Here is a 12518-nt window from a genome sequence, read left to right as displayed (position 1 = left end):
TGCCACCAGCTACAGAAGGGGCTCCCAAAAATGGCAACAGACCAGAAACTGACAACAGACCAGAAAACTGAGCCAAAGCTCCAGATGAGACATTTATAATAATAGTTCCTCCCCAAAAGAAAACTGTGATCTTCTATTTGTCTTTTAGTGTTGTGAAGGTGACAGAACATCCCCCCCACCCACCCACCCAAGTCTTCACATTGCAAATAGTGGTCTTCACACTCCTCACTCATTCACTAGCACCCCCACGAGATCTTAGCAAATGTTTTCAACTGAACTACCCAAGAGTAAGTCCCTTCTGGAAGAAGAGTCTACAAAGTCCATCGGTTCTCTTTTGGCAGGCTGACAACTCCTGGATTTGAACATATTAGACACAGAGAAAACTTCCTACGCCAATTCTGAGGACTTTCCCCCCAGATTCAGAAAGCTTTTCTTAAACTCCAGGAAACAGAAATGAGAAGGGGGAAGGAAGGAAGGTTTGGTGAAAAAAAGAGGAAATACACCGCATAGAATACATATTTCCCGAACCGAAAGGACAAAAGAATTCAGCTAACATATATTAACCTTTATTCTATGACAGAGACATAAATAATTTTATGAATTCATATGACCTGTACAAAAGACAAAATAAGATATTGCACTAAGTTTAGATATGGGATATTTGGATTTAATATTAGCTAAACAGATAAATATGTACACTTTAAGGGATTAAGGCAAAACCAGATGATACTTTCAAACACAACAGAGGGCTTGAAAAATAGGTATAATTAAAAACAAGGGCATCCCATCTCCTGTTAATAAAGTGGTCATGTCTAAGGGAAAAAAATCCCTTAGGTTTTTAATAAAGTGGTCATTCTCAATCATGTTAATTCAAGCTGAGCAAGAAAGTATAGGATTTCCCACGAAGGAGGGTGGTTTGGTGGAGGTTTGGGGGCTGAGCACTCAGAACTCAGGTAAGCAACTCTTTCCTTGTCAATTTATGATCTATTCTTCCTATTAGAAAATATAATTTGGAAAATATGACTCTTTCACATATATAATTAAAATACAACTATGAAGCATTCTTGTTTGTTAAGGGAAGTCATGTTGGTGATCTCGTAGGGTAAATTTGCGGGTGAGCCATTCATTACCCTATTTGTAGAGAAGACACAAAGCCAGTCACTGAAAAACAATCCCCAGTTACCGTAAGAGAACAAAACAAACTTATTCCAAAGGAATAAAAACGAGTAGAATCAATATATCAACACAGCACACAGTTCTTTGGCAGTATCGCACTAACCGTTGATTGAAGTCAGAACTTGAGAGTTTTCTAATTCTTAGACCCGGTTGCCAGTCTTTTAAAAAACAAATAAATAAAATTCCACATCTGCAATGAATTCAGTGATTCCAGGAAATTAAATTCAGAATAAACCTTGCGGACAGCTTTTAACTGTTACACTTGAGCACAGGTACATGGGATGTCTGCCGTGAGTCCCCGTCCACGTATACTGAAACGCGCACACACACAAAAATAATCTGTGAGACTGTGTATTGGTTCGGACAGGCTAGAATCCTTAAAGAGAATCCATATTCACCATGAGGAACCGATAAGAGACATCAATCCGATGATGAGAAAATGATCTTCCAATAGCTCAGGGGTAGGCCACCCCTCCCCTGGATCAACATCACGGAGGAATCGAATCCTATAGAGGAAACACCAGAAAGCCAGAGAACGTGGAATATTGCCAGCCTCCAACCAAGTTACCTTTCTCCAGTTTTAGGTAAACTTTATCCTCCTTATCCAGGTAGAGTAGCACGCCATTAGTGGCAGCTTCACGAGTAACATCTTTGTCCCCGGCAAAGGCAGATATTACTGGCTTCCCATTTAACATCAGGTTAACCTATGAGGGAAAAAAAAAAAAATCACTGAAAACATCTACCAGGGCTAAAGGATCATGTCCAAGATGACAGACCTGGTAAGATATCTCACGTTCGGCAAATTCATCCCAATTGTGGTAGCTGCACTTAGTAGGTCCACTGCCCACTGCAGTGGCTACACTTGGTAGGTCCAAATGGATTGATTTCTTTTTTTTTTTATTAGGATAACGTTGTTTGTTTTTTTTTCTTTTTTAATTTCTCCCATAGAAATGTCCTGAAATGCCTACAAAAGAATGCCCGTGGAGGGCAACCTAGCCTTGCGAAAATTGGCCTCCTTTCAACACATAAATAAAGTTTGCTGTTTTATTTACTTCTCACATTCAATAGCAATCTTTTGGTAATGAAGCAAGCCGAGGTTCCCCATATATTAGTAAAAAGCAGCCCAGTGCCCTGATGAACCTGGATACAGCAAGACTCTACCAATATCTTTTTCAGGTTACTAGTCAGCTGCAGCAAGCATAGTGCTGAACATCATTGGAAATTATGGAATGTGTGTGGGGGCGGGGAGGGGTGTTGTGATTTCTTTTTTTGTTTTCCCTGTTAATGTATATTAAAAATAATAATCACCACTACTAGTGAAGACTTTGATGACGGGTAATTAGCAAAGAACCAATCACTAATACATTCAAAATTATTAACAAAAACTCAAAATGTATCCACTTTTCTCCTGACCACAATGTTGACTATACTGTGTTAAACATTACACAAATTTCTCAATACTGGGGCTTGGGAAAAGCTGAGACAGCTTTTGCATGCTAATAAATTTCTTTACTAGATATTCATTCCTTTTATGTTAAAAAAAAACTGCATAAATTAAATCTGAGGATGATCAATTTATCCATTTGCTAGAAGATGTAAAAGAGGCAGGATGGTATGTAATCCCCCATTCACGTGGCCATAATATACAACACGGACACTGAGCATAAGATAATAAGAATGCTAGAGTTCCACAGACACGCTTCAGTGTAAATGGGTGTTAGCATATTTGAATATTATAGGAACTTGCCTTTGAGTGGAAGGTCAAGCCTATGACCTGGGAAAGCACAACACAAAATACGTTGCTAACAGTGTGACTGAAATCTCTAAGAATTCACCAGCATCAGAGTAACTGAGGATAAACTATTTAAAGCACATGCAGAGAAACACCCTTTCATAAAAAAGTATATTTCTTTCACAAATTTGTTTTTAACGGTTAACTGATGCTCATAATTTTTAACAATGATAGCAAATTTGTTTTATTGAACACGTACATGCAAAGTTCTGCTAGTCTGATAAGTTTCTTCCTTACAAGTTCAAATAATTTTTGCAAGTGCATTAAATGAGATCAAGATCTTATGAAGAGATTTGTGCCACTGAGTATTTACTTAGCCGTGTTTTTTAAATGGTTGTTATTAAGGTAATATATACAACTGTTTATTTTTCTATATGTTTCTTGTCATAGCCTTTAATGGATGTAATAAAGAAGAAAATTGAAAATTAAGTGTTTTAAAACTAAACTGTAAAGATGGCTGTTTATTTTTATAATGAAAACACATCTTTGGGTAAACACTTAAATACATAACCCACTGCCAATAAACACTGCCGTTCGGGGGTAGAGAGGAAGCAGGTCAAAACACATACCTGGATTGTTTGGCTCTGGTAGACTTTAATTACATGAAAGCTGAAACTGTAAATGCCTTTTCTTGGTGCTACAAAGACAGACTCCAGGGTGAAAAAATTACCCACGTTTACTAGGATCTACAAATAAAAATAATAAATATCAGTAAATTATTACAATATTCTCTTCTGTAAGTAAAAGAAGTTTCCTTCCTTCCTCCTCTCCCATCTGTCTCTTTCTCTCTCTTTCTTTCTCTCTCTCTCTATTTCTTTCACAAGTAGCTTAAGAAACCATAGAGAGTAAAACATTGAGTTCTACTCTTTTCCTCCTTAGTGACTTGGAAACTAGATTTGTGGAATGGAAGGTTTTTCTATCTTTTAAATGGTATAGGAAAAAAAAAATAAAGTAACTACTTTGTATTCATGCTTCAATTTCCAGCAAGGCCTGATGGCTCTGGAAACATCTAGGTAACATGGGAGGGCTTATAAATATTAGCTTTTTCTTGAGAGTCAGATAAAAGGCATCTGCCCTGTATTTATATTCCCATCCTCTACGAGCCTTTGCAATGTCCAGAGATGACGTTTCCAAGACAGCCAATCGGCATCCGTGGGCTCTCTGCAGTCATTCCTGGACACATCACACAGAGGCCTGGGCACCCCCTCCACCCTGTGACATAATCCATGACACTGAATAGTGCACAGGGTGATCTGAATACCTGGCCCTCCCCTGAGCCTCCGCCAAGCTTCTCCTAAGATCCATGGCCATTTTTTTTTTCATTCCTCAGCCGTCTAGGCCTTAATTATAATATTTTGGCCGTGACTCAGCCTTTGCAGGTTGCCAAAAAGTGAGGCACAAAATAAGGACAGACTATGGAATCAGTTGCCTTCTTGTGTTCCTGCCAATGTTATCCATTATCCTCTTATCAATCACCTGCTCTTTATTTAAACTTCAAGGGTCAAAAATGAAAAGTGGAAGAAGGCGCTGTTTCCTAAGAAAGCAACAATGCATTCTGTATTCCAAGATGTGCAGCCTGTTTCTACTGGTTATGAAATTAACTCTGAATTTCAATAAGGGACCTCTTCAACCCAATTTGCAAATGTCACGTAAGTCCCTCCCTAGGAGAAGGAGAGTGGGAATGTTGGGGGGTGGGAAGTTGTAAAATAACTGGGGTTTATTTCATGTCTCTCCAAGAAATAAATCTGTAACTGGCATTCAAAAAAAATCGGATGTCTCTATAAGGATACATTTCCACTGTATCAATGGCAATCTGCCACTCTCTCTTCTAAATGCTACATTCGTGCCAGTACTAAGCCTTTTGCATAATTCCCTAAAAACATACTATCACCTCTGAGCAATGCACCGGAATATAGTAACGGGTCGGAGTAGATGTATCAGGTTCAACCCTCGACTTAAAATAGACGTATGTGTATGATTTTATTCTGAAATTTCACTTCCTTCCGAATAATCCTCAGATTTCTTTCTCTGACCTGATGATCAATGATCTTTCAACAACCAATCACTAACTATGCAATAATCCCCAGCAGAGATGTTACAAAGATCTTTTTCAAGCACATTTAAAATAATTTCAGGTTCTTAGCGGGGACTTCCCCGAATCAGATACAAGTAGCACAATTCATTAGCAATAATGGAAATGTCTGATTAGTGTTGACTACACACAAGGCTGGATGTTGACTCTACATTGTAATTAGAGCATCCAGGCACAGAGAGATTTATAAAACTAAATGTGTCATCTGGTCTCTAAGATGCGTGGCTCCCCAAACAGCAGAACAAATCCTCTCCTCTTCTAATTGACGGAAAGGTCATGGCAAAGAATGCATTGTACACTGCAATGTCCAAAAGGGTCCAACATTTAATTAATGCATTAAAACACAAACCAGGGGTGGTGCTAGACTTTATTTCCATCAAGATGGAAAACACTGCACCAAAACCCCAAAAGGGGCTGCTTCATTCTTTAAAAATTATAGCTTTCAGATAGTAAGCCCCAGAGAAGCATTCTCTGTCTGGCCAGCCGGGGAGCGCATTACTTAGGAACAATTAAGTAAGGAATGGAAATGTCACCTCATCCCTTCGCTGCCACGCGCTGCAGTACCACTTAACCTGTGTTCCTACACATGTGGCTTCACATACAACGGTGAACTACACAAGTGACTTCGGAATTTAAAAGACTCTGGGTGCTGTGAGGGCTGAAACTGCAACCCGGGAGTCGGGTTTCCAGGTTTGAAGACTCCTTGCTAAAGCTAAGCGGATACCCCTGGGGCTTCGCATCAGCCACCCAGAGCTCCAGGTGGCTGTAAAGAAGCCACAGATTGCATCAGGTCCTCCCCACCCCCTACCCGCAGCCCCAAAATCAGTCTTTCCCCGGTAATTTGCAATTCTCTGTAAGGACCCGAGCAGGGGCCCGGGAACCATTGGCTCCCCAGCGCTTCCCAACGGGAGCTCCTCGCAGCTGCCCGTCCTCTCCCTCCACAACTTTTGTGCAAGTACCACAGAAAGGCTTTCGGCTGCACCGTGTGTGGGGATCCTGGCGGCAGACAGGTGGGCGAGACCTGACCCAGCCTCCGCTGCCCACCCTCTGCGGCCAGCCACCTGCCACAGCTCTGCACGGAACCGGGACCCCCGAAGCTCTCTGTCTGGGGAGAAGCTCCTCCACCTGGAGGAAACAGATCATTTATCCCGAGACCCAGGGTACCGTGGGAAGCGCCTCGGGCAGGCACCTTCAGAGGGGCCTTGGGTGGGGTGAGGGGGTTGGGGGGGCAACTCTGGCCAACAGGCCGGCGAGGTCCAGGGACCAGACTCCCGACAGCTCCTGTGGACCTGTTGCTGTGAAACTCATCCCCAGCTCTTGTGGCCGGCTCTGTGCTCCCAGCGTCCCAGCAGCCTCCTCCGAGGGCCAGGAGGGAATGCAAGGGGGCGGGCGGGGGGGGACAGAAGTTTCTGACCCAGATGCATTTGGGAAGGCGAGTGCGCAAATGATCCCCCCCCCGCTTAGCCTGAGCAACTTAGCCTGGGCGGGCAGCCTGGGTCTGGGCGGCCGGGAGGTCATCCCCCTACGGGCGCGCACACACACACACACACCACCACCACCACCACCACCACCACCACCACCATCCATGCACACACCCGGTGCCCTGCATCCCTCACGGGCTGACCTGGTCGAAGTAAATGATGCGCGTCTTGTTGCTCATCTCGGACGGCTCGTGGTTGGTGCTCCGCACCGCCGAGAAGGCGACCTTGGAGTTGGCCGCCCGGACCGAGATGCCCAGAGGGGAGGAAGACGAGCCCTTGGAGTCCGTGGCCGGGTTCGAGTCGCACACCACCAGACACTTGCCCTCCAGCACGATGGGCTCCGTGTCGTTCTGCGCCCAGACGGGCAGCGCGGGCAGGGTGAGGGCCAGCAGCACGGCCGGCACCACGGACAGCGCCCGGCCCCCGGAGCCCATGGTGAGCCGCGTGGGCAGCCGCCGCGGGGCTGGCGCTTCTGCTCGGCCGCCCGCCTCCCCCCACCCCCGGGGCCCGGCGCTCGGCAGCGGCCCGCGGCCAGAAGGACGGCGCTGCAGGAGCGGCGGCGCGCGCGCCTCCCCGATGCTGGGGTCTGAAGTCAGTCTCCGCTCGCGCTCCCTCGCTGGCTCCGTTACCTTTGTCCTTTACTTGGGGAGCTCATGCAGAACCCCCTACCCCACCCTCGTCCGCCCCAGAATCAGCCGTGCCCGGGGCCCCTGCAGCCACCCCTGCTCCTGGACATCTAAGAGTCCCCAACCCCTCGCATTCACACCTCCAAGAGGCAGGTGGGAACCGATGCTCACCCCCAAACCCAAGCGCCCGCAGGTGCACGGCGGAGCAGGGAAAACAAAGGAGACTCCAAAGGAAAGCCTCGGAGTGGCGGGCGGGCGGGTGCCGAGCGGTGCGGAGGCCGGTCCCGCGCGCGTCGCGTCGGGCTTGCGGCAGGGACGGATCCGGGAGGCAGAAGGGGGCTCCGGGCTGAGGACGCGGCGCTGAGCTCTAGCGACTCCCGCTTTCAGAGATGCGCCTCCCGGGCGTGGGCAGGGAGGCAGCAGCCAGCCGGGTCCCGGGCGCGGAGAGCCCCAGTCGCGGGATCCGAGCCAGCGCGCAGGGCGGCTGGGCGGCCCGGTCCTCTCCCGCCGCCGCCGCGCGCCCCGAGTCCCTGCGCACAACTTTGTCCCCGCGCAGCCGGGAGGGCGCCGGGCGGGCGCACGCGCGCTATTTATAGGGGCGCGGCGTCCGGCCGCCCCGGCCTCGGGCTCAGCCCGCTGGCTCCCGGGAAAGGGGGAGAAGGAGGCGAGCGAGCGAGCCCCGCGAGCGGAGCCAGCGCGGCGCCCGCGGCTGCTGCCTGCCGGGGTCCGAGCGCCCCTCCCCGGCCCGGGGAGCGCGCGGCGCGGAGAGTGTGCGCCCGGGGAGACGCGCGCACAGCCCCGCGCCCGCCCGGCTCCGCGCCTGCTCGCCCCTCCTCGGGCTGGGCGGGCGGAGGGGCCCCGGCTCTCCTCGCCCCTCCCCGGCGCGGGGCTCGGCCGCCCGGCGCCCCCCGAGCCGAGCGCGGGGCCGTGGAGCCCGGGCGGGGGTGGGGGCGCGCGCTGCCCGGGACCTGGGGGGGTCCCGAGCCGGCCCCGAGGAGCCCCGGGGAGCCCGGGGGAGCCCCGGGGAGCCCCGGCGCCTGGCGAGCTGGGGAGCCTCGGGCCGGACCTGACGCCTGAGCCTCGGAGGCTGCGGGGGCGCGCGCCTTCCCAGCCCGACCGCGACTGCGCCCCGAGCCAGGCCAGAGGAAGAGTGGGGCAGAGTTAGCACGGCCAGAAGAAGTCCTCGGAAACCATAGCCCTAAAATAAAAGAAAAAGAAAAAGAAGAAAAAGCAAGCAAGCCAACTCCACTGCTGAGAACGCAGCGCCCTTCTCCCCTCGCGGTGCGCCCCCCTCCCCTCTGGGCCCCCCCACTGCCATCCTGGCCTCTGATTGGCAAGATTTATCTTCCTCCGGGAGGGAAGGGCTTGGCTGCGTGAACCTGGCCAAGTCCCTTATCCTATCCGTGAGGTCAGGGCTCCACTATGTAAGGTGCTGTTCTGTGATGCTTTGGGGTCAGGTCGCTCCCTTCCCAAATTCCTTTTAGACTCCCAGCTGACAAAGGACGGGCACCGCACCTTGCATCAAAACAGCCTCCCCATCAGCCACTCTCGACTAATCATTCATCGAAGGCATGTCTGGTGAACAATGTCCCCCACATAGACGGCTCCCCCTCATTCCTTCTGGGTGAGGGGCACCCTCCTTAACATGGATCCAAGCCTCTCCCCCCTACAGAAGCCAGACCCGCATCTCCAGCCTCTTCCCCTCAGAAGGTCCATCAGGAGGCCTGAGTGTTGAGCCATAAGCACCACACCAGGGCACTTCCAGCTGTTATAATTGGGAATACTTCCACTGCTTGGTATTTCCCTGGATCCGGCTTCCCTATTATCCTGCAACTAAAAAGTCGATGCCTGGAGCCAGTGGGGCCCCCAGATGCTGCTGCCACTGGGGCCAGTATCAGTTCTGACCGGCAGGTGCTCCCGCTGTGTGCTCTTTGTCATTATGTTGAATGTCACCAATCTAAGCTACAACCCAAAAGGCCTTTTGAAGTGGCCACCATTTCCCCCAAGCACTGATGTCACACCCTGAGTAACTCTGTTGGTGACTGAATTGGTAAATACCCCATAAGCTATCTTCCCCACCAACCCCAATCTGTTCTCTGCATCTTTTCCTTCTCTGGGAATCTTCCCTCCTGCGAGAACTCAGATTTAAAGTAACCTTTTGCCGCCCCCCCCCCTTCTCCTCACCAAAGTATTTATGCCACAGCCCCCAAATCTAGCAGACAGACCAGATTAAGGACTCAATAATCGATTATGGAATGACTGGATGCTTCCAGGTAGAGCAGAATTACCCTTCATCTACCTAATAGTATAAGCTGGTATGTAATTGAATCTCTTTCAGTAAAATTCAAATTCTAAGCCTCCTAGGTAACCAGAGATGAAAATCTTGGTTTTTCTATAAAAGAGGCTCCCTATTCAGGATGCTGTGAAGAGGAGGAACACTGCATTTCCTGTTGACTCTTCCTAAGAGAAGTGATCTGGGGTTGTGAATCATAGGGTCTTGTCTCCTTTGCCACCACAGCTGATTGAACAGGGGTAGCCTGTGGGTTTTAGGGCTGTCAAGCCATGTGACACCAGAAACCCATGACTTGTACATCCTGACTGAGCAGATGAATTGGGGCCTGCCAGATTTTCTCTCTTTGGGATCTGAATGAGACATTGAGATGGCTTCCAGTAAGCACTGTGTCCTTTAGAGGAGAGGTCTGTAGTCTCCTGAATGGGCCATGGAAGGGCCACATGCTAGAAGAAACATGGTAGAAGGAACAGAAGGCCTGACCATACTTACAGATAGAAGCCAGTTCTGGATACTGCACACTTCTGAGACATGGAGGGTGTGGGGGAGTGAACAGTGAATGTCCAGTCCTGATTCCCACTCAGGAGAAGCCCAGCAACCCTTCCATCTAACTTTAGGTTCCTCGAGAACCACCTGTGTCCTTGCAATAAAACCCATTTCACCTGAGCTCATTTCATTAGCCTACTCTTGTTCCTCACTATCCCAAATCCTCACTAGAACAACATCCCAGAAATCATATCACAGCCGGCCATGCATCTCCTGCCAAAAGACATTAATGAGCCCAATCCCCTGCCTATGGGAAATGTTGTCCTAACATTTGGGGAAAGGAAGCATCACCTGCTCCTCACCCTCGCCTCCAGTCCCACATCCCCAAGAGAAAAGAAGCAGAATCGAGTCCAAGTCCAGCAATAGCACAGATCTTTTTCTTTCTTTTCCTTTTTTTTTTTTTTTTTTTTTTTTTTTTGCAGTTGGAAACGGACTATTAGAAAACCTAGTTGTGTTTCAAATATTTCCCCGTTCTGAGATTTCCAGATTGTACTTGATGCCTGGAAATTTTGTTCCTAGACTCTTAATGATTTCATTTCTCTGCAGCTGGGCTCAACTCGAGGTACATTGGTAAATTACATTAGAATCGGAACTGGTCTTGCATAGGAAAGACTACTCCTGAGGTCAGTAAATTCCATGACTGATTGTCTAATCATCCCCTAGAGAAACCAAGTTCCAAGCCAGCCCAAGACAGTAAGGACCATGAGCGATTTTCTGTTCTGGAAGAAAATGTCTCACAGAAGGCAAAAGCAGACCCAGGGTCTTCACCTGGAAGGACCTCACCTGAAAAATAACCCCAGGGTTGAATGCAAGAAGACTCTGTGCATCATGTAGCACTCCCAGCACCCCCAGCTCAGTCACCCCACAGGTGGAAAATCTAGAGAAAGAGAAAGAGAGAGAGAGAGAGAGCAGTGGGAGAGACTCACATCATCATAAGACTAAGGTCCACTGGGACATTTAGTTACCTAGTTACCCTTGGCTCCCTACAGTGATAGGTATCAGCCCAAGCACGATTCGTCAAGGGGGACTAAGTAGCTTGAGGATAAAAAGGCTCTGTGAATAAACTATACTATGTGTATCCTGAAAGTTGCAGAGCAGTGTTGAGTCAATCCTCAGGACTCCCTCTGGAGACAGCCAGACTACTGACTTGCTTTGTATGAAGAGGGTGTTCTGGGGGAAAGTAGATGAGTGGTTTAAAATCATTTCTAATTGACTTTACAATTTGAAAATGGTTTAAGACACTTCATCTCTGCAGTCCCCTCCAATCACCACACTGGACAAGGTCTGAGGCTAAAGTGGCGGCAAGCAGGCAGGCTTCTGGGTTACAGTCACAGACAGATTCCAATGCCTCTCCTCAGCCTTCCCATAATACCCTGTGCTGGTGCCATTCATTATATTTTTCACAATTTTCTGAGTTGTTGATTTATTTGTCCTGTTTTCCATGCATGAGCAACTCCTTGGGAGCCCAGGATTTAGCAGAGAGCCAGTAAGTGGGGATGGGGGAGGAGTTTACTGAAAAAATAACTTATCATTGCCCTTATTTCTCAGAGAGGACATAATCTATCATTTACTCTCTCTGCTACAGGTATGATAGGGAAAGTAAAATTCTTTCTAAAATTTTGAGGGGCTCAAAATGTTCAGTCCACCCGTAGTTACTAAGAATGGAAAGCCAATGAAGCGCAAAGGGGGTTTATTGGAAGGACCCTCACAGAGTCCAAGGGCAGAACTGAGCTTTGGGAATGGAATGAAGCCTTGTAGAGAGCCCAAAACATTGCCTGCCTGCCCCCCTCTCTCTCTGGTTTGTCTCTCTCCCTCCCCTCTCCTTCTCTCTCGATCCCCTCCCTTTCCATCTCTTTATTCCTATCTTTCTCTCCCTCTCCTTGACACAACTGTGTTATTCCTTTTGTTCACTGCAATCTAGCTTCCTCTGAAGCCTACATGATGGACAATGGCAACTAATAACTCCCAACTTTACACACAGCAGATCCATCCACCCAGAGGACACCCCAGAAACCCAGGGAAGACTCACTGCCCCATCTGATGTCAAACGCCCATCCCCTTGGCCAGAGAAGCAGAACTGGACAGCACACAACTGACTCCCAGCAAGCAGGTGTGCTGCAGGAGCAGGGTCAAGGGGAGAGGACCAGCCCTACAGGAGTGGTGCAAGTAGTATGTAGTGGCATGGAAAAGGAAAGATACGCATTCTGTACTGTGCGATCCCACATTGATGGTCTGTAAGTCCGTACAGATACAGATATGCTTGAATAAGCAGAGGGGGAAATATGAAAAGCTGGGCAGCAAACTGTTGGCTTTCAAGAAATGGACAGGAGGAAAGAAAGTCCCTTATTAACTTGGCTCAGATGTCTACTACTGGAATGGCCACAGCAAACATATAGGATAGGGGGATTTGCATTTAAAATATATTTTTTAATTTTTTTTAACCTAATTCAAGTTTGGAGAGAAAAGGAGCTAACATGCTTTCTCATATGCGGGATTGGCTGAACAGCAATTTTCT

General features: G+C 48.4%; 1 protein-coding gene across 1 annotated transcript; it reads right to left on the bottom strand.

Annotated features, from left to right (window-relative positions):
- Window positions 1–550: 550 nt before the first annotated feature.
- On the bottom strand, window positions 551–7207 carry CBLN4 (cerebellin 4 precursor). Its single transcript, XM_026015130.2, has 3 exons — window positions 6685–7207; window positions 3538–3654; window positions 551–1880 (listed from the first exon to the last, which is right to left on the bottom strand). The coding sequence occupies exons 1-3, from the start codon at window positions 6973–6975 to the stop codon at window positions 1683–1685; spliced, it is 606 nt and encodes a 201-aa protein (XP_025870915.1). The 5' UTR covers window positions 6976–7207; the 3' UTR covers window positions 551–1682.
- Between the last annotated feature and the right edge of the window lie 5311 nt (window positions 7208–12518).

The sequence above is a fragment of the Vulpes vulpes genome, chromosome 14 (genome assembly GCF_048418805.1).
Source record: "Vulpes vulpes isolate BD-2025 chromosome 14, VulVul3, whole genome shotgun sequence".
In the NCBI taxonomy this organism is placed as follows: domain Eukaryota; kingdom Metazoa; phylum Chordata; class Mammalia; order Carnivora; family Canidae; genus Vulpes; species Vulpes vulpes.
The sequence above is the reverse complement of the archived record's forward strand: the minus strand, read 5'-3'. Positions and strand labels throughout refer to the sequence as shown.

Excerpts from the sequence above, each read along its gene's own strand:
- CBLN4 (XM_026015130.2), bottom strand. The coding sequence starts at position 6,975 with ATGGGCTCCGGGGGCCGGGCGCTGTCCGTGGTGCCGGCCGTGCTGCTG. Across the intron at positions 3,655-6,684 it reads GCATCATTTACTTCGACCAG|ATCCTAGTAAACGTGGGTAA; the intron begins GTCAGCCCGTGA and ends TTTTATTTGTAG. Across the intron at positions 1,881-3,537 it reads ACCAGAGCCAAACAATCCAG|GTTAACCTGATGTTAAATGG; the intron begins GTATGTGTTTTG and ends TTTCCCTCATAG.